Source organism: Anser brachyrhynchus (assembly GCF_964034855.1).
Source record: "Anser brachyrhynchus genome assembly, contig: SCAFFOLD_627, whole genome shotgun sequence".
Lineage (NCBI taxonomy): Eukaryota > Metazoa > Chordata > Aves > Anseriformes > Anatidae > Anser > Anser brachyrhynchus.
Genome location: NW_027664109.1, coordinates 1 through 17,100, shown reverse-complemented (window position 1 = coordinate 17,100; position 17,100 = coordinate 1). Strand labels below are relative to the sequence as shown.

General features: G+C 72.4%; 3 protein-coding genes across 3 annotated transcripts; 1 reads left to right on the top strand and 2 right to left on the bottom strand.

Annotated features, from left to right (window-relative positions):
- The first annotated feature begins 206 nt into the window (after positions 1-206).
- On the top strand, positions 207-11,104 carry AGAP2 (ArfGAP with GTPase domain, ankyrin repeat and PH domain 2). The gene is given in 21 exon segments (XM_080608458.1): positions 207-660; positions 662-1,450; positions 1,452-1,644; positions 3,531-3,589; positions 3,691-3,778; positions 4,314-4,399; positions 4,485-4,626; positions 4,712-4,846; positions 5,170-5,291; positions 5,364-5,516; positions 5,835-5,921; positions 6,001-6,105; positions 6,194-6,356; positions 6,439-6,558; positions 7,031-7,177; positions 7,502-7,561; positions 7,815-7,966; positions 8,054-8,144; positions 8,529-8,751; positions 8,924-9,173; positions 9,897-11,104. Coding segments are annotated over 21 exon segments (3,630 nt in total). The 5' UTR covers positions 207-402; the 3' UTR covers positions 10,104-11,104.
- Positions 11,105-11,649: 545 nt separating this feature from the next.
- Positions 11,650-15,245, bottom strand: LOC308186307 (glycoprotein-N-acetylgalactosamine 3-beta-galactosyltransferase 1-B-like; the record flags this gene model as incomplete). Its single annotated transcript, XM_080608459.1, is given in 8 exon segments — positions 11,650-11,854; positions 11,856-11,980; positions 12,849-12,971; positions 12,973-13,110; positions 13,112-13,512; positions 14,197-14,242; positions 14,244-14,371; positions 15,242-15,245. Coding segments are annotated over 8 exon segments (1,032 nt in total). The 3' UTR covers positions 11,650-11,787.
- A 161-nt stretch (positions 15,246-15,406) lies between these two features.
- On the bottom strand, positions 15,407-17,095 carry OS9 (OS9 endoplasmic reticulum lectin; the record flags this gene model as incomplete). Its single annotated transcript, XM_080608460.1, is given in 11 exon segments — positions 15,407-15,486; positions 15,488-15,583; positions 15,696-15,782; positions 15,784-15,812; positions 15,910-16,064; positions 16,162-16,349; positions 16,351-16,383; positions 16,482-16,703; positions 16,705-16,749; positions 16,907-16,995; positions 17,086-17,095. Coding segments are annotated over 11 exon segments (987 nt in total), but the record flags the coding sequence as incomplete, so codon positions are not given.
- Between the last annotated feature and the right edge of the window lie 5 nt (positions 17,096-17,100).

The window sequence follows — 17,100 nt, the reverse complement described above, 5'->3', positions numbered from 1 at the left end:
CTCCGCTGCCCGCCCGCCCCCCCCCGGTCGCTAACCCCGGCTCTGCGAGGGGCGTGGGGGGGGACCGGCTGCGGGGGGGGCACCGGCTGAACCGGGGGGGGGGCACCGGGTGAACCGGGCAATTGGGGGGGGGCGGCCCCGATCCCGGCGGCGGAGAGCGGGGGGGGGGGGGGGGGCGGCGGCGGTGCCAACCCCTCCGGGGGCGGGCGAGCGGGGAAGGCTTCGGGGGGGCAGGGCCGGGGGTGGGGACGGCGCCGAGCATCCAGGCGGCACCGACGGGCGCGGAGCCGCCGCGCCGAGCCCCGACCGGAGCCGGTGCCCGGTGCCGGGAGGGGAGCGGGGGGGGCGGGGGGGCTCCAAGCCCCGAGCCTGGCCGGGTCGGGGGGGGCCCTGCCCGCACCCATGAGCAGGGCCGCCGGCCTCCAGCGCCGCACCACCTACCTCATCTCCCTCACCCTGGTCAAGCTCGAGTCGGTGGCAGCCCCGGACGACCCGGAGCAAGCGGGGGCGGCCGATGGACCCCCCCGGGAGCCCCCCCGGGCTGAAGACGGCGGCGGCGGCGGCAAGAGCAAGAGGCCGGAGCGGCTCTTCCAGCGCCAGGACGCGCTCTGGATAAGTACCGCCGGCTCCGGCCCCCCGGACCCGCCGCTGCCCCCCGGCCCCCCCCCGCGCCCCCAGCCCCGGGCCCCCCCCGGCCACCGAGGGCTCGACGGCCCGCGGGGCCCGGGGGGGGGGCCATGGCTCCGGCCGCCCCCGCTCGCCCGCCTCCACGCCCCCCGCCGTGCCCCCCAAGCCTGACCCAGCCCTGCTGCCCCCCCCGCCCGCCGTGCCCCCCAAGCCCGACCCCGCTCTGCTGCCCCCCCCGCCTGCCGTGCCCCCCAAGCCCGACCCCGCTCTGCTGCCCACCCCCCCCGCCGTGCCCCCCAAACCCGACCCGGCCTTGCTGCCCCCCCCCGCCGTGCCCCCCAAACCCGAAGCCATCGCCCGGGGGACCAAGGGCACCTTGGAGGCACCGGGGGAGCGGGGCCGGGGACCCCCCCCGTGCCCCCCCAGCCGCCCCCCGCTGCTGGCCCAAGCCAGCTGGGGCTGCCCCGAGCCACCCCCGGAGGGCTCCAAGCCCCCCACCCACGCGGCCCCGGGGGTGTCGTCCCCGCACCCGTCCGCCGGCCCCCGCCGCCTGCGCCTGGCCGGCACCAAGCCCTTCAAGACGGTGACCACCAGCGGGGCCAAGGTGGGCTCGGAGCCCAAGGCCCCCAAAGCCCCCCCCCACAAAGGCAGCCGCCTCTCCTGGCCCGAGGGCGAGGGCAAGGGGCGCCCCAAGGCGGGGGGGGCCAAGGCGGGTGCCGAAGGGGGGCCCCGGCCGCCGGCGAGGGCCCGGCTGTCCCCGCGCAAGGGCAAGAGCAAGACCCTGGACAACAGCGACCTGCACCCCCTGCCCGGGGTGCTGGCGGCCGCCCCCCCCCCCCAGCGAGGTGGGCGCGGGGCTGAAGCGGGGCCGGGAGGGCGGCCGAGCCTCCACCCGCGACCGCAAGATGCTCAAGTTCATCAGCGGCATCTTCGCCAAGAGCCCGGCGTCCACCCCCACGCACCCCGCGCCCCCCTGGGCGCTGCTCAGCACCGACCTGGGCAGGGGCGGCCCCCCCAGTGAGTACCGGGCCGGAGGGGGGAGGCCCCGTGCCTCGGTTTCCCCCAAGACCGCGGGAGGGTTTTTTTGGGGGAGGGCTGTGCAGCAGCGCCGTGCCTCAGTTTCCCCCGCATGGGGCTGTGCTGTCGCCGTGGGGTGACGAGCGGGGTCCGGGTGCTGGGGAGGGGGGGTTGTGGGGAAGGACCCGTCTGCGCCCCACAGCCTGGGGGAGGCCTCGATGGGTGCGGGGGTGGCGCGGGTGCTGAGCCCCTGCAGCGCGCGGGCAGGGCCGTGGGGAGTTGTGCGTCACCTGCGCCGTGCGACACCCCCAGGCAAGCCCCCCCCCCTCGGCTCAGGGCCACCCCGTGGTCTCTGGTGGTGCTGGTGGAGCTGTGGGCTTCCTGTCCGTCCGTCCGTCCGTCCATCGCTCGACCCGTCCGTCCTTCCATCCATTCCGGACCCATCCGTGCGTCATGTACTCGTCCGTCCTTCCGTCCGCGCACCCGCTCGCCCCACGTCCATCTGTCCCGCCACCCCATAGCCAGCTGCGGGTTCCCTGTCCGTCCGTCCGTCCGCCCTGCCCCAACCCTGCTGGTCGGGGTTCCCGTCCCCAACCCCCCGTGGGGTGTGTGGGCAGCGCCTGCTGGGGGTGGCAGCAGGGACACCCGTGGGTGGCAGCGCGGTGACAACGCGCGGGGTGACAGGCACCGGTGTTAACCCCTCCGCTGCTGCACGCTGGGGCTGCATCGGGGCCACCCTGGGCGTGACGCGGGGGAAACTGAGGCACAGGAGGGTGCTGGGGGGCACCCTGTCTGTCCCTGCCTCAGTTTCCCTCTCTGGTGGTGCAGGAGGCGCAGAGCTGCGGGCCCTGCGGTGGGCTGGGGGTGCTGGGCTGGGTGCGTGGGGGCCCACGCAGCGTCCTCGTGCAGTGCCACATCCTCATGTCGTGCCATGTCCCTGCGCTGTGCCTCCCCCTCGTGCCCCACGCCTGCAGTGCCTGCCATGTTGTCGTGCTTGCCATGTTCCCGTGTGCTGCATCCATCGTGTCCCTGTGCCCGTCGTGTCCCTGTGCCACGCTGTGTCCTGGTTCCACGCCGCATCCTCGTGTCCTCGCCCCGATCGTGTCCCCCTGCCGTGCCACCTCCTCCTCTCACACTGCATCTTTGTGTCTGCCGTGTCCATGCCACCATGCCCCCGTGCCTGTGGTGTCCCTGTGCTGTGTCGTGTCCCTGCGCTGTGCCACGTCCTCGTGCCATGCTACAGCCTTGTGTCCTCGCACCATCTCGCATCCCTGTGGCACACTGCGTCCTCGTGCCCATCGCGACCTGGTGTCCCTGTGTCACACCACAGCCCTGTGCCACGCTGTTCCCATGCCCCTCGTGTCCCTGTGCTGTGCCACGTCCCTGTGCCACGTTGCAGCCCTGCGCCCATCGTGTCCTCGTGGCTGCTGAGTCCTGTGCCGTGCCACATCCTTGTGCCCCCCGTGTTGTGGTGCCACCGTGCCCCTGTGCCCATCACATCCCTGTGCCATGCCACGTCCTTGTGCCACGTCCTCGTGCCATGCTGCAGCCTCGCACCTATTGCGCCACCCTGCGTCCTCGTGCCCCGTGGCCTGTCCTCGTGTCCACCGCATCCTCGTGTCCACTGCATCCTCGTGCCTGTGGCAAGCAGGGCAGGACAGGTCCCGTGGTGCCACAGCCACGTCCGTGCCACGTCGCATCCCTCCCGCCGCCCCCACCGGGCTCGGTGCGGTGCCGTTGCCTGGTGACAGCTCGTGGCCGCCCACGCAGGGAGCTGCTGGCGGCACTGCCGCAGGGCTGGGGGCGGCCGTGCCCCCCCCCCCGGGCCGGGGGGCTGGGGGTGCCGGGGGTGTCCGGGCACCACCTCACCCCGCTCCTCCCTGCAGAGGCCTTGGTGAACAGCCAGGAATGGACCCTCGGCCGCTCCGTCCCCGAGATCCGCCTGGTGGGTACCGTGTCCTGGTGGCCCTGCCCCGTGTCCTGGTGGCCCTGCCCCGTGTCCGCGTGTCCCCGGCTGCGCTGATGTCCCCTCTGTCCTCCCCCCAGGGCGTCCTGGGCAGCAGCAAGAGCGGGAAGTCGGCGCTCGTCCACCGCTTCCTCACCGGCTCCTACGTGGGGCTGGAGCCCACAGAGAGTGAGTGGCCGTGGGATGGATGCGGCTGTGGGGCCGGGCATGGCTGTGGGGCTGGGTGTTGCTGTAGGGTTGGCCATGGCCATGGGACATACGTGGCCATGGGATGGACGTGGCCATGGGATGGACGTGGCTGTGGGATGGATGGGGCCATGGGTGGGACATGCGTGGCCATGGGACAGACGTGGCCATGGGAGGGCCATGGCAATGAGATGGACAAGGCCATGGGATGGATGTGGCCATGGGATGGATGGGGCCAGGAGATGGACAAGGCCATGGGTGGGATGTGCGTGGCCATGGGAGGGACAAGGCCATGGGACGGATGTGGCCATGAGATGGACAAGGCCGTGGGAGGGACAAGGTCATTGGATGTACGTGGCCATGGGATGTACGTGGCTATGGGACGTACATGGGCATGAGATGGACAAGGCCATGGGTGGGACGTGCATGGCCATGGGACGGACGTGGCCATGGGAGGGCCATGGCCATGGGACGGGCCATGACTGCGGGACCCCCCCACTCCTCCCCCCTGCTCCAGGTGGGCAGTTCAAGCGCGAGGTGCTGGTTGATGGCCAGAGCCACCTCCTGCTCATCCGGGAGGAAGGAGGCGCCCCGGACGCCAAGGTCAGTGGGGGCCGGGGGGCTGGGGGGGCTGTGCCGGCCGGCACCGAGCCCTGACCCCTGCCCAACCCCCCCCCCCCCCCCCCAGTTTGCCAGCTGGGCAGACGCCGTCATCTTCGTCTTCAGCCTGGAGAACGAGAGCAGCTTCGAGGAGGTGACGCAGCTGCACGCGCTGCTCAGCGGCTACCGGGGCGCCAGCGAGGTGGCCCTGGCGCTGGTGGGCACCCAGGGTGAGCCAGGGGATGTGGCAGCAGCCCCACGGGGACGGGGAGGGGTCGGTCCTCGCCTCAGCCCCTCCTGTCCCCCCCCCCACAGACAAGATCAGCTCCTCCAACCCCCGGGTGATCGAGGATGCCCGGGCACAGGCGCTGTGCGGGGACATGAAGCGCTGCCTCTACTACGAGACCTGCGCCACCTACGGCCTCAACGTGGACCGGGTCTTCACCGAGGGTTGGTGCCTGGGGACGGAGCCGCAGCTGGTGGCCGGGGGGGACGGGGGCTGTGGCAGGATGGGGCGGGGAATGGGGTTGGGGTGGGTTTAGGAGCGGGGCTGCATGGAGTGGGGTCTGTGGCTGGGGGTCGGAGACCACAGCCGGGCGGGATGGGGCCCGTGGCCAGGCGGGATGGGGTGGGATGAGATGGGAGGGGGCCCGTGCTCAGGTGCTTGGGGCAGGAAGGGGACCACGGCCAGGCAGGGGGGGGGGTCTGTGGCTGGTGGCAGGCAGGCCAGGGGTCCCGGCAGCCCGTCCCAGCTGAGGTCCCTCCCGGAGCAGTGGCCCAGAAGGCGGTGGCGCTGAAGAAGCAGCAGCAGCTCCTGGCCTCCTGCAAGTCGCTGCCCAGCACCCCCAGCCACTCGGCCGCGTCCACCCCCGTCGGGGGCGCCCACCCTGGCCAGGTATCCCCAGCTGCCCAGCCCTGTCCCTGCGGACCGGGGCCGTGGCCAGCGCTGAGCCTGCGTCCCCTCCAGGCCAGCAATGGGGGCCACACCAGCGACTACTCGTCCTCGCTGCCGTCCACCCCCAACGTCAGCCACCGGGAGCTGCGGAGCGAGCCCCCGCCCCCCCTGGGCACCCCCAGCTCCCTGCACCGCGGGGCCAAGCGCCGCACCAGCCTCTTCGCTGTGAGTGGGTAGCGGGGGGCACCTGGGGGGTCACCTGGATGGGGGGGGTGACACTAGGGGGCTATGTGGCACCTGGCGTGTCCCCATGGCACTGGGGGCACGTGGCACCTGGGGGGTCCCCCGGCAGGGCAGTGCTAGGGGATGCAGGTGGCACCCGGGCTGGGACCGCAGTGGCCAGGGGCACGCAGGCCCTCGTGTCCCGCAGTGACGTGGGGTGGGTGGCACCGGGGCCGTCCCAGCAGCAGGGCCCCGCAGGGCACCCCAGGGTGCCCCCAGCAGGGCCACGCGTGCCACCAACCGTGTCCCCTGTCCCCTCAGACGCGCCGGGGCAGTGACTCGGAGAAGCGGAGCCTGGACAGCCGGGGCGAGGCGGCGGGCAGCGGCCGTGCCATCCCCATCAAGCAGGTCGGCAGGGCGGTGGCAGGTGGGGACGTGTCCCCTTGTCACCCTGTCCCCGTCCCCCTCACCACCCTTCCTTCCCCAGAGCTTCCTGCTGAAGCGCAGCGGCAACTCCCTCAACAAGGAGTGGAAGAAGAAGTACGTGACCCTGTCCAGCAACGGGCTCCTCTTCTACCACCCCAGCATCAACGTGAGTGTCCCCGTCCCCATCCCCATCCCCGTCCCTGTCCCCGTCCCGAGGGCGCCCTGCTCTCAGCACCCGCCTGTCCCCGCCGCAGGATTACATCCACAGCACCCACGGGAAGGAGATGGACCTGCTGCGCACCACCGTCAAGGTCCCCGGCAAGCGCCCGCCCCGCGCCATCTCTGCCTGCGGCCCCTCCGCCAGCATCAATGGGCTGGTGAAGGACGTGGCGGGGGGCACGGCGCCCGAGGGTGGTGGTGAGTCCGGGGGCGGGCGGCAGTGGCCGTGTCTCCCTTGGGGGGGGGGACACCTGTGTCACCGCCCTGCCCCTGCCTGCAGCCGGCGCCTCCCCCGTGGGGCTCAGCCTCCCCCCAGAGCCAGGGACCAAGGTCACGGGCAAGGGCGAGCGGTCCCTGCAGCGCTGCGCCTCCGCCTCCAGCGCCAAGCTGTCAGGCTCCGGTGAGTGCCCTGTCCCTGTCCCCATCCCCGTCCCCAGCCACCTTGCTGGGACGGAGCCAGGGACCACGACTGAGGTGGCCCCGCTAAGCCCGGTGGCACCCAGAGAGCCTGGGGACTGAAGTGGTCCCTGGTGGCCTTAATGAGCCCGGTGGCCTCAGTGACTCCGGTGGCACCAGTGGCACTGGTGGCCCAGTAAACCCCGTGGTGATCCTGGAGGTCACAATGAGTCCCAGTGAGCCTGGTGGCCCCAGTTGCACTGGGGGACTTGGTGACCCTGGTGGCTCCAGTGAGCTGGGGGTGGCCTGGTGAGCCCAGTGACCCTGCTGGCTGTGGGGGGCCCTGGTGACCCCAGTGAGCCCCGTGGCCCCAGTGACCCCAGTGAGCCTGGTGGCCCACTCCAGTGGTGACACTGGCGGACTCAACTGGCAAGCCCGGTGTCCGTGAGCACCCCAGCAAGCTTCTCCCTCGGCAGACGGTCCCCCCGCCTCTGAGACCATATCCAGCCCCGGCAGCTCGGGCAAAGACCCGCCGCCGTCGCCCATGGTGGACAGGAAGAAGCACCGCCGGAAGAAGCTGACGACGCCATCCAAGACAGAGGGCTCGGCGGGGCAGGCGGAAGGTGAGAGCCGCGGGGATGGGGGTTCCGAGAGCCTCCCCCCCCGGGCACACGGGGACGGCGGCCGCAGAGCCGTGGGGACAACGCCAGCGTCCCCCCCACGGGGACGATGCCCCAGGAAGCCACAGGGCTCCAGAGCCTGGACCCGACCCCGCCACGCTCAGCCACGCCGCCCTGCCCACGCACCCCCCCCTTGCTGTGCCACCGCCTGCCACCTCCCTGCGCCCCGGCGCCGTCCCCCCTGTCCCCGGGGCTTTGCGGGCTCCTCTCGTGACTCTCTCTTCCCCCTTTCCTCTCTCTGCTCTCGCTGCCCCGGACCCTCCGCAGCCAAGCGCAAAATGTGGAAATTAAAAAGCTTTGGTAGTTTAAGAAATATTTATAAAACAGGTAACGTGGTGCGTGGCGCGTGGCCTGCTCCACTCATGCATGTGGCTGTGTCCCATCCGCGCCTGCCGCCGTCGCATCCGCTGCGTCCTCGTCCCCTCCCTGCCCGGTGGCCGCGGCCGGGAATAGCCGGGGGGGGTCCTGGCCGCGGGGGGCCTTGGGGGGGTACCACGGGGAGGTGTTGAGCCGGGGGGGGGGTCCCGCCGCACAGGCTGAGCCCCGTCCCACCGCCCACGGGGGGTCTCTGGTCCCACAGAGGAGGAGAACTTCGAGTTCATCATCGTGTCCAGCACGGGGCAGACGTGGCACTTTGAGGCGAGCAGCTTCGAGGAGCGCGACGCCTGGGTGCAGGCCATCGAGAGCCAGATCCTGGCCAGCCTGCAGTGCTGTGAGAGCAGCAAGAACAAGGTAGGGCCCAGAGGGGGTGTGGGGGGGGTGTGGGGGGGCCTCTCTGCCCCCAACCCCAACCCCACTTACCCTGCTGTCCGTCCCCAGGCGCGCATGGACAGCCAGAGCGAGGCCGTGGCCATCCAGGCCATCCGCAACGCCCGCGGCAATTCCCTCTGCGTGGACTGCGGGGCGCCCAGTGAGTGCTGGGGGGTGCTGGGGGGGGCGTGGGGCGCAGGGCGACGTGGCCATGGGGGGTGCCACAGGGCGTGGGGTGACGTGGGCACGTAGGGACACCGGGCGTGGGGTGACCTGGGGGTCACGGGATGTGGGGTTCCATTGGGCATATGGGGCCATGGGACACGTGGGGCCACGAGCCATGGGGTGATGTTGGTCATGCAGGGCTGTGGGCCGTGGGGTGACAGTCTCAGGCTGTGAGGGGCTGCTGGCGGTTACGCAGCGCTGCGGGCTGTGCGCTGTCCTTGCCCGTGCAGTGCCGCAGGCCGTGCAAAGCCACTTGTCCAGAAATGCTGGGGGCCATGCAGTGCCGTGGGTCACACGGGGCTGTGTTTCCCCCCCCCAGACCCCACCTGGGCCAGCCTGAACCTGGGGGCGCTGATCTGCATCGAGTGCTCGGGGATCCACCGCAACCTGGGCACCCACCTGTCGCGCGTGCGCTCCCTCGACCTGGACGACTGGCCCCGGGAGCTGACGCTGGTGCTCGCCTCCATTGGCAACGCCACCGCCAACAGCATCTGGGAGAAGAACCCGCAGGGCCGCTGCAAACCCACCCCTGAGTCGTCCCGGTGAGCAGCAGTACCCCCATGCCGTGTGTGTCCCCCCGGTGCCGTGCATGTTCCCCCCCGTGCCATGCATCCCCTCCCGGTGCCACGGGTCTCCCCAGTGCCACGCGTCCGTTCCCCCGTGCCACGCGTCCCTCTGGTGCCACACGTCCCCTGAGGCCACCTGTCCCCGCAGGGAGGAGCGGGAGTCGTGGATCCGGGCCAAGTACGAGCAGCGGCTGTTCCTGGCGCCGCTGCCAGCGGCCGAGGCGCCGCTGGGGGAGCAGCTCCTGCAGGCGGTGCAGGAGAAGGACCTGGAGGCGGTGCTGCTGCTCCTGGCCCACAGCAAGAAGGAGCAGCTCGGCGTCAGCGACAAGGACCGGCGCACGGCGCTGCACCTGGCCTGCGACATGGCCCTCGTGGTCATCACCCAGCTGCTGGTGTGGGTACGTCCGGGCAGGGCTGGCGGTGGCAGGGGGCACGCGGTGGCCGTGGGGCACGTGGGGTGGCCATGGGGATGGTGACATAGCTATGGGGATCGTGGCACGGGCAGCGGGACCATGGTGTAGCTTCTGGGGAGATGGAGTGGTGATGGGGGTGATGGGGTGGCCATGGGGAATGTGGGATGGCCTTGGGAATCCCAGCTTACCAAGGGGGACACGGGGACACAGCCATGGGGTGAGATGGCCTGGCTTGGGGACGTGGTGTGGGGGCATGGCATGGCCACGGGGAGCACGGCACGGTCTTGGAGGTGATGACCCTAACCCTAACCCTAACCCTAACCCTAGGCCTCACCCTAGGCCTAACAATCCTAACCCTAAACCCTAACCCTAACCCTGACCCTGACCCTGATCCTGACCCTGACCCTAACCCTAACTCTCCGGGCAGTGGCGGGGGTCACGGCACAGCCATGGGGGACTTGGGGTGGCCATGGGAGACACGGTGGGGACTTGGGGTGGCCATGGGACACGTGGGGGGGCCATGAGGGAGACGGCATGGCTTTGGGGGAGGTGGCGTGGCCGTGGGGGTGACGGGATGGCCGTAAGGGACATGGGGTGGCCTTGGGAGCCGCGACACGCCAAGAGAGGCCCCGAGGGATGCGGCGCGGCCGTGGGGACCACGCCACAGCCCAGCGCCACCGCTCCTGACGGCGCCCCCCGTGCCCGCAGTACGGCGCGGACGTGAGGGCGCGGGACGGGCAGGGCCGCACCGCGCTCTTCTACGCCCGCCGCGCCGGCAGCCAGGAGTGCGCCGACATCCTGCTGCAGCACGGCTGCCCCAGCGAGGGCCCCGGCGGCCCCCCGACCCCCGGCCTGCGCCGCAAGAGCAGCGCCGCCAGTGTGGGCCCCTGCGAGCCCCGGACCGCCCTGGTATAGCGGGCGAGGGGCCCGGCACCCACCCGGACCCCCGCCCCCGCCCTGCGCTATGGGCGCCCGCCGGCCCGGCACTGCCCCACGGTTTGTATTTTTGATGCTCTATTTATTATTCAGCTCCCGCTGGGGTCTCTTCTGGTCCTGTCCCCCCCTGCCCTGTGCCCCACCCCGCTCCTGGGGGTGGTACGGGTGCAGGGATGGGGGATCCCGCCCCCCCCCCCAAGGGCACCACATGGGGTGGGCACAGTGTTTCGGCGCAGCCAGGGACAAGACCGGGAGGGGCGATCTGCTCGGTGACATCCCCACCTCCGCTGCCCGTGTCACCCCCCCCCTCCCCAGAGCCACCCCCACCGGGGCACCCCCAGAGCTGCCCCTCCCCCCCCCCTTTGTGCCCCCTCCACCCCCTGGCACCACCCCAGGGCTGCGTGGCAGGAGCAGAGCAGACCCCACCGCCCTTCCCGTCCTTTTCTACAACGACCTTTTGTACAACCCCACCCCCCCCCCCCCGCCCCCCCCACCGCCGTGGCCTGTCCCCCCCCCTTCCTCGGTCCCGTTCCCCCCCCCCCCCCCCCAATCTTTTTCTCGGCGTCCCCTTGGGAACCTCTTTAATTTATTGCTTCGTTTAGCGTTAGGATAGAGCCAGCCCCCCCCGCCGTGGTGCTGCGGTGCCCGGTGGGGGGGACACCAGCGGGGCCCCCCCCAACCTCTCCTGCTGGCCATGGGCCTTTGGGGGAGGGGGGGGGCCGGGAGGGGAGCACGGTGCCCGCCCCGTCCCCTGCCCCGGGACCCCCATGAATGTATGGGCGCCCACTGCCGTGACGCCCCCATGCCCCGGCAGCGCCGGTGGGGCTGAGCCAGGGCCCCCCCGCCCCCCGCGGGTGCCTGGGGCTGGGGGGGGGGGTCCGGGCGGTGCTGGGGGGGTGCAGTCCGGGCCATGTATGTACAGCGTTTCCTCTCTCGGGTTGTAACTGTAAGTACGTAACAATGTCGGATTGGCGCTGTGACCACGGCTGCTCCTTCGTGCTGGCACTGGGGGGGGGGGGGGGGGGGGGACAACACGGGGTGCGAAGCGGGAGGGGGCTGTGCTATGGGGCTAGGGGGGCTGTTTTGGGGTGGGGGGGCTGGTCACGGTGCGGGGTTGGGCCACGACGCAGTGCTCGAGGGCCACACCAGGGGGCCGTGGTGCTGGAGCTGTGCCGGTGGAGCTGGGCCACGGGGCGCAGGGCCTGATCCTGCCCCCCCCCCCCCCCCCCCCCCCCCCCCCCCCAACTGGATTCCACCCCGTTGGGGACCCAGCCCCATCTGGCACCGAGGGGCGGGGAGGGGGCTCCCAGCATCACCCCCGCGTTGGGGCAAGGGCTCGGGGTGGCCGTGGTGGTGGCACTGCTGATGGTGGCGCTGGTGGAGGTGGTGCTGGTGGCCGTGCTGGTCCCAGTGGTGCTGGTGGCCATGCTGGTGGCAGTGACACCGGTGCCCTATGTGGCCGTGCCCCCCCCCCCCCCCGCCCCATGCCCACAGAGGTGCCCAGACCAGGAGGCGTCCCCACCCCCAAAGGCCTTTTATTGTGGGGAGGGGTCTGGGGCTGACAACCCCCACGCCCCCCACTCCTGAGACCCCCCCCCCCCGGCTCCCCCCCCCCCCCCCTCCCCGGCCACCAGCCCCCAGTTTGGCCACCACGGCGCCGTCCTCATCCACCGCGCCCCCCGCTGGGGCTGCCGATGGTGGGGGTGGCGGTGGGGGCGGGGGGCGGCGGGGGGGGGCCGGTAGCGGTGCCGGTAGCCGTAGGGGCGCAGGCGGTGGGTGAGGTACTCCAGCGCGTACATCTCCTCCCCGCGCACGTAGTGGAACGACACCGCCAGGTCCGAGCAGCTCTCGGCTTTCTGCGGGCACGGGCTCGGTGGGCGGGGCATAAGGGGAGGGGGCGGGGCATAACGGGGTGTGGCCGCGAGGGGGCGGGGCCGTGAGGGTGGGGCTGGGAGGGGTGCCAGGGGATTGGGGTGGAGGGTTTGGGTGGGGCACGGTGGGCGGGGCCTGTATGCAAATAGGGTGGGCGGGGCTTGGGGGGGCGTGGTCTGTGCGACGATGGGGTAGAGGTGGTGAGTGGGCGGGGCTTGGATGCAAATGTGGTGGGCGGGGGCTTCGCGGGAAGGTGCAGGTGGGGTGGACTGGGTGGTGTGTGAACAGGTGGGCGGGGGCTGGTGGGGTGGGCGGGGCTTTGTGGGGCTGGGCGGGGCCTGGTGGGGCTGGGCGGGGCCTGGTGGGGTGGGCGGGGCCTGGTGGGGGTGGGCGGGGGCCTGGCGGGGGTGGGCGGGGCCTGGTGGGGGTGGGCGGGGCCTGGTGGGGGGTGGGCGGGGCCTGGTGGCAGCCCTGCAGCATGGACAGGGGCTGGGGGGGGGGGGCACAAGTAGGGACTCAGGGGATGCAGAGGGGATACGGGGGTTGGGGGGGGGGGGGGTGGTTGGGGGGACATGAGTGGGGTTCAGGGGGGCACGAGTGGGGGACCAGGAGATGCTCAGGAGACCGGGGGGGGGGCGGGGGGGGGGGGGCGGGGGGGGGGGGGGTGTGGTTCGGTGGGCAGGAATGGAGGTTTTGGGGGACATGAGTGGGAGTGGGGGGAATATAAGTGGGGGCTCAGGGGATTTGGGGAGGACACAGGGTGGGTGCGGGAGGCACTCGGGGCCGTGGGCGCAGGGCTGTTGGGACGCGGGTGGGGGACAGAAGGGCTGCAGGGCAGGGGGGGGCACTCACCCAGCGCACGGGGTAGTAGGAGTAGTAGGGGTAGTAGCGGTCGGCGGGCAGCGGCTCGGTGAGGTGGCGCTCGGGGGGGAAGGCGTGGAAGGTCTCGAAGCCCCGCGTGTCCCGCGAGTCGCCCCGCCTCCACCCCCAGCTTCTCCATGCACTGCCCCAGCGCCAGGTCCTCCACGGCGCTGGTGTGGGTGCAGGTGCCGGAGGCGAAGGCGGCCACGAAGCGCCGCAGGGCCTCCTTGCTGAGCACGTAGCCGGCCCCCCCCGCTCATGTAGCCCTGGCGCACGAAGGGGCGGAAGCGCTTGCCGAAGTAGACGGGGCGCTCGGGGCTGTGCGCGGCCAGCAGCCAGCGCAGGTTGGCCACCACCATGAAGGTGTCGTCGTCCGCCTTGAGGAACCAGTCGGCGTGGCCCAGGTGGTGCCGGTGCACGTACTGGAAGGCGCGGATGGTTTTCCAGTAGAGCTGCTGGCGGCCCTCCCCGACGGGCAGCCCCACGGCCGGGAAGTCGGGCTCGGGCCGGGAGCTCATGAAGAGGGCCACGTCGCAGTGGCGAGCCCAGGTGGCCTGCACGTGGCGGGCTTTGGTGGCCAGGCTGCCCGGCGCCGTCATCACCCAGCAGAGGATGCGCACCCGGCGCTGCAGCGCCCGCGCCTCGCTGGCGTTCACTGCGGGGACGGGGGGTGGGGGTGGGATTTAGTGGGGGGGGGGCATGGCCGTGGCACCCCCATCCCTGGGGACACGGCGGGGGGGGGGGGGGGGGGTCTGGGGGCACCCTCAGTGCCCACCCGGCCCTGGACATGCTGTCCCCCCCCTGCCACCAGCGGTGGCCACGCTGCCCTGTCCCCATCCCTGGTGACCCGCCCACGGTGCCACCTGCTCAGAGCTGCCCCCCCACACACACACACTCTGTCCCCCCCCCCCCCACGGTGTGTCCCCCCCCCACGCCGCCCCCTCTCAGTCCCCTCTGAGCCGAGCCAACCGTGGCACTGTCCCCATCCCTGCCCCACCGTCCCCCGTCTCAGAAGTGCCACCACCGCCACGCCGTGTCCCTGCCACCGTCACGTCACTGTCACCGGCTCAGAGCCACCGCCACGGGACACGTTGTCCCTTCACCGTCACCCCCACCACCCCCCCCCCACCGTCACCCCCCCACCCCCCCCCCCCCACCGCCACCCCCCACGCCGTCCCTCCCTCGTCTCCCCCCGCCCCGTGGCAGCGCCGGGTGCCACCGGTGGCACTTGTCACCCTGCTCTGGGCGTGCCGGCTGCTGGCACCGCACCCTCCCACGTCGCCGTGGTTCCGGGATCCCTTCCCCCCCCCACCCCCGTGTCCCCCCCCCGGGGCTTAACCTGTGGACTGGGAGATGTGGAGCAGGTGGGGGCTGGGGGGGGGGCCGCGGGGGGGGCCAGGCCAGCTGCAGGCTCTGCAGGAAGCCCCCCGCCAGGGCCAGCCCCACGGCGAAGCCCAGCGGGAAGCGGGGGCACCTTGGGGGGGCAGAGCCACATGGCCCCCGGGCGCTGGTGGCTGGGGGGGGGGGGCACGGAGATGGGGGGGGGGACACGGTGATGGGCAGGAGGGGGAAAAATCTCCCTGGATTCCCCCCCCCATCCCTCCTGCTCCCCTCCCAGTGTGACCCCCCCCCAGGTCCCCCCCCCACCCCCAGCCACCACCACCCTGTCCCATGAGACCCCCCCCTGCCCAAAATGTCCCCCTTCCCCCCCCAGTATAACCCCCCCTGTGGCCCCCCCCCCCCCAACCACTCCAGGTTCAGGGCCCCCCCTTTACAGCAAAGTTCATTACCAGCCACTAATTAGGGCCTGGGGAGGGAGGGGAGGGGGGCATGGAGGGGGGCAGCAGGAGCCCGGGGCAGTGCTGGGGGTGCTCCCACCCCCCCAGACCCCCCCACCCCATTGTGTCCCCCCCCCCCGCTGCCAGCCCCGGTACCTGCTGCGGCCCCCGCTCGCCCGGCCCCTCCCGCCCCGAGGCAGGGCCTGATCCTGACCCTGCCCAGCACCAGGGCGGGGGCAGCCCCGGTCCGGCCCCCCCCAAGGGCTGCCACCCCTATGGGGACCCGGAGGGGGGGGCACAGAGCCCCGGGGGGGGGGGATAGAGGCTGGGGGAGGGGACGACAAACGACACAGCCCCGGGGGGGGGCAAAGGGCAGGAGCAGCACCTGGGGCTGAGCTGTTTATTGATTAAAAACAGGGCCGGGGCCCCCGGCCGGGGGGGGGGGTGTCACATCTGGGGGGGGGGGGGGCGTCACGTCTCAATCTGAGAAAGAGCCCCCCTCAACGTGGGGGGGGCATGGAAACAGCTCCAGCAGCAACCCCAGGGGCCCCCCATCCCCCAATTTTCCCCCCAACCCCCCCCCGCATCCCCATGTCACAAACCCACCCATCCACAGGGGGTGGGGGGGGCACAGTGCACTTCTTCCCCCCCCCCCCCCCCCCCCCCCAGTCCAAGGTCCCCCCCTCAGGGTCAACGTGGGGGGGCCTCCTGCCCACCCCATCCCCCCCCCCCTCAGCCCCAGCCTGCCCCATTTTCTTTTTTTTTGGGGGGGGGGGGGGGCACAGCCACCAGTCTGTAGCAGGGCGGGGGGGGGGGGGTCAAAACTCAGCGTCCTCCGAGTCCCCGGGGGGCTGGGGGCTCGGCGCGCCCCCCCCAGACGAAGCGGTAGTTGTCCTCCAGCGCCTGCTGCCGCCGCCGCTCCTTCTGCGCCTCCTCCGTGCCCTGGATCTGGGGGGGGGGGGGGGGAGGGGGGGCACACCGTGGGTGTGAGACCCCTGCCAGCTCCAGGGGGGGGGTCCCTGTGCCCCCCCCGCCGTACCCCAGCTCCCCCCCCCCTCACCAGGATGTTGAAGAAGATGTCCTTGAGGTTCTTGGTGTCCTCGTCCGACAGCCAGTGCGCCTCGTCCTCGTCCCCCGCGCCCCCCCCCCGCCGTCACAATCTTGATCTCGATTTTCCCTGGGAGAGGGGAGGACGAGGAGGGGGGGTGTGTGTGTGTGTGGGGGGTTGCAAAGCCCCCACCCCCCCTCCCAAAGCCCCCCCCCCAGCCCCCTACCTTCAGCCCGCAGCCCCTCCTTGGCCAGCAGCTCGCGGACCTCGCTCTCCAGGTGCTGCAGCTGGGGGGGGGTCCCGCGCCCCCCTCCCCTGCGCGGGGCTGGCGCTGCCCCAGGCGGCTCACCCGCACCCGCACGCGCCCATCCGGCCCCCCGCCTGGGGGGGGGGACAGGGCTGCGTCGGGGGGGGGGACACAGGCAGAGGGGGGGGGAGGTGTGGAAGCAGGGGACACGCGTGGAAAGGGGGGGGTCACCCCTCCTCGGGACCCACCGGGTGCTTGCTCGGTGGGGGGGGGCGGTGCTGGCCTTGCTCCTGGCGCCCTCCTCCTCCTCCTCCTCCTTTGTCACCGGGGGGGCCGGGGGGGGGCGCGTCCAGCTTGTCCATCAGGCGGTTGAGCGTGGAGGCCAGCGACTTGGAGGCCTGCTTGCGGTCGAACTCCCCCCTTCAGCCCCTCGGTCTCCAGCTCGTCCTCCACCTGGGGGCGAAGGGGAGGGCTCGGGGGGGTGGGTGGTGTTTTTTTTTTTGGGGGGGAGGTGTAAAACACACGCGGGGGGAGCCCCCGGGTGCGCCCACCTCGTTGATGATGTTGTCGAACTCCTTCTCCATCTCCGTCTTCACCTCCTCCTTGAGCTGCGCCATGCGGTCCCGGGGCAGCAGGACGCCCTCCAGCTCCTTCTCGAAGCCGCCCAGGAGGTCGCCATCTTCCTCCTCCTCCTCCTCTTCCTCCTCCTCCTCCTCCTCCCCCCCCCCCCGGGCGCTCCCCGGCCGCAGCCGGGGGCTCCTGGAGGCCGGGGGGCTCGGGGCTCTTCTCCGCCTCCTCCTCGCTCGTCTTCTCCCGGGCCTGGAGGCACCGTAGGAGCTTGGGGGAGGGCCCGAAATCCCCCGGGGGGCGAGCCAGGAGCCAGGGCAGCCCCCCCCACGGCCGCCATGGGGGAAACGGAGGCACGGGGGGGGGGCCCACCGGGGACCCCCCCACGCCGGGCAGCCCCCCCGCCCACCTTCCTGGTGCTCTCCTTCAGCTCCTCGATGAAGTGCAGCAGGTCCCCGGGGCTCCGGATCACCTTGAAGTGGATTTTCTTCCTCCCACCTGCAAAAACCGCCGCGAGAACCGGGCTGGGGAGGACGGGGTCGGCTTGAGGGGGGGATCACGGAGGCGGGGGGTGACACGGGGACTCACCGGCTGCTCCCGTCG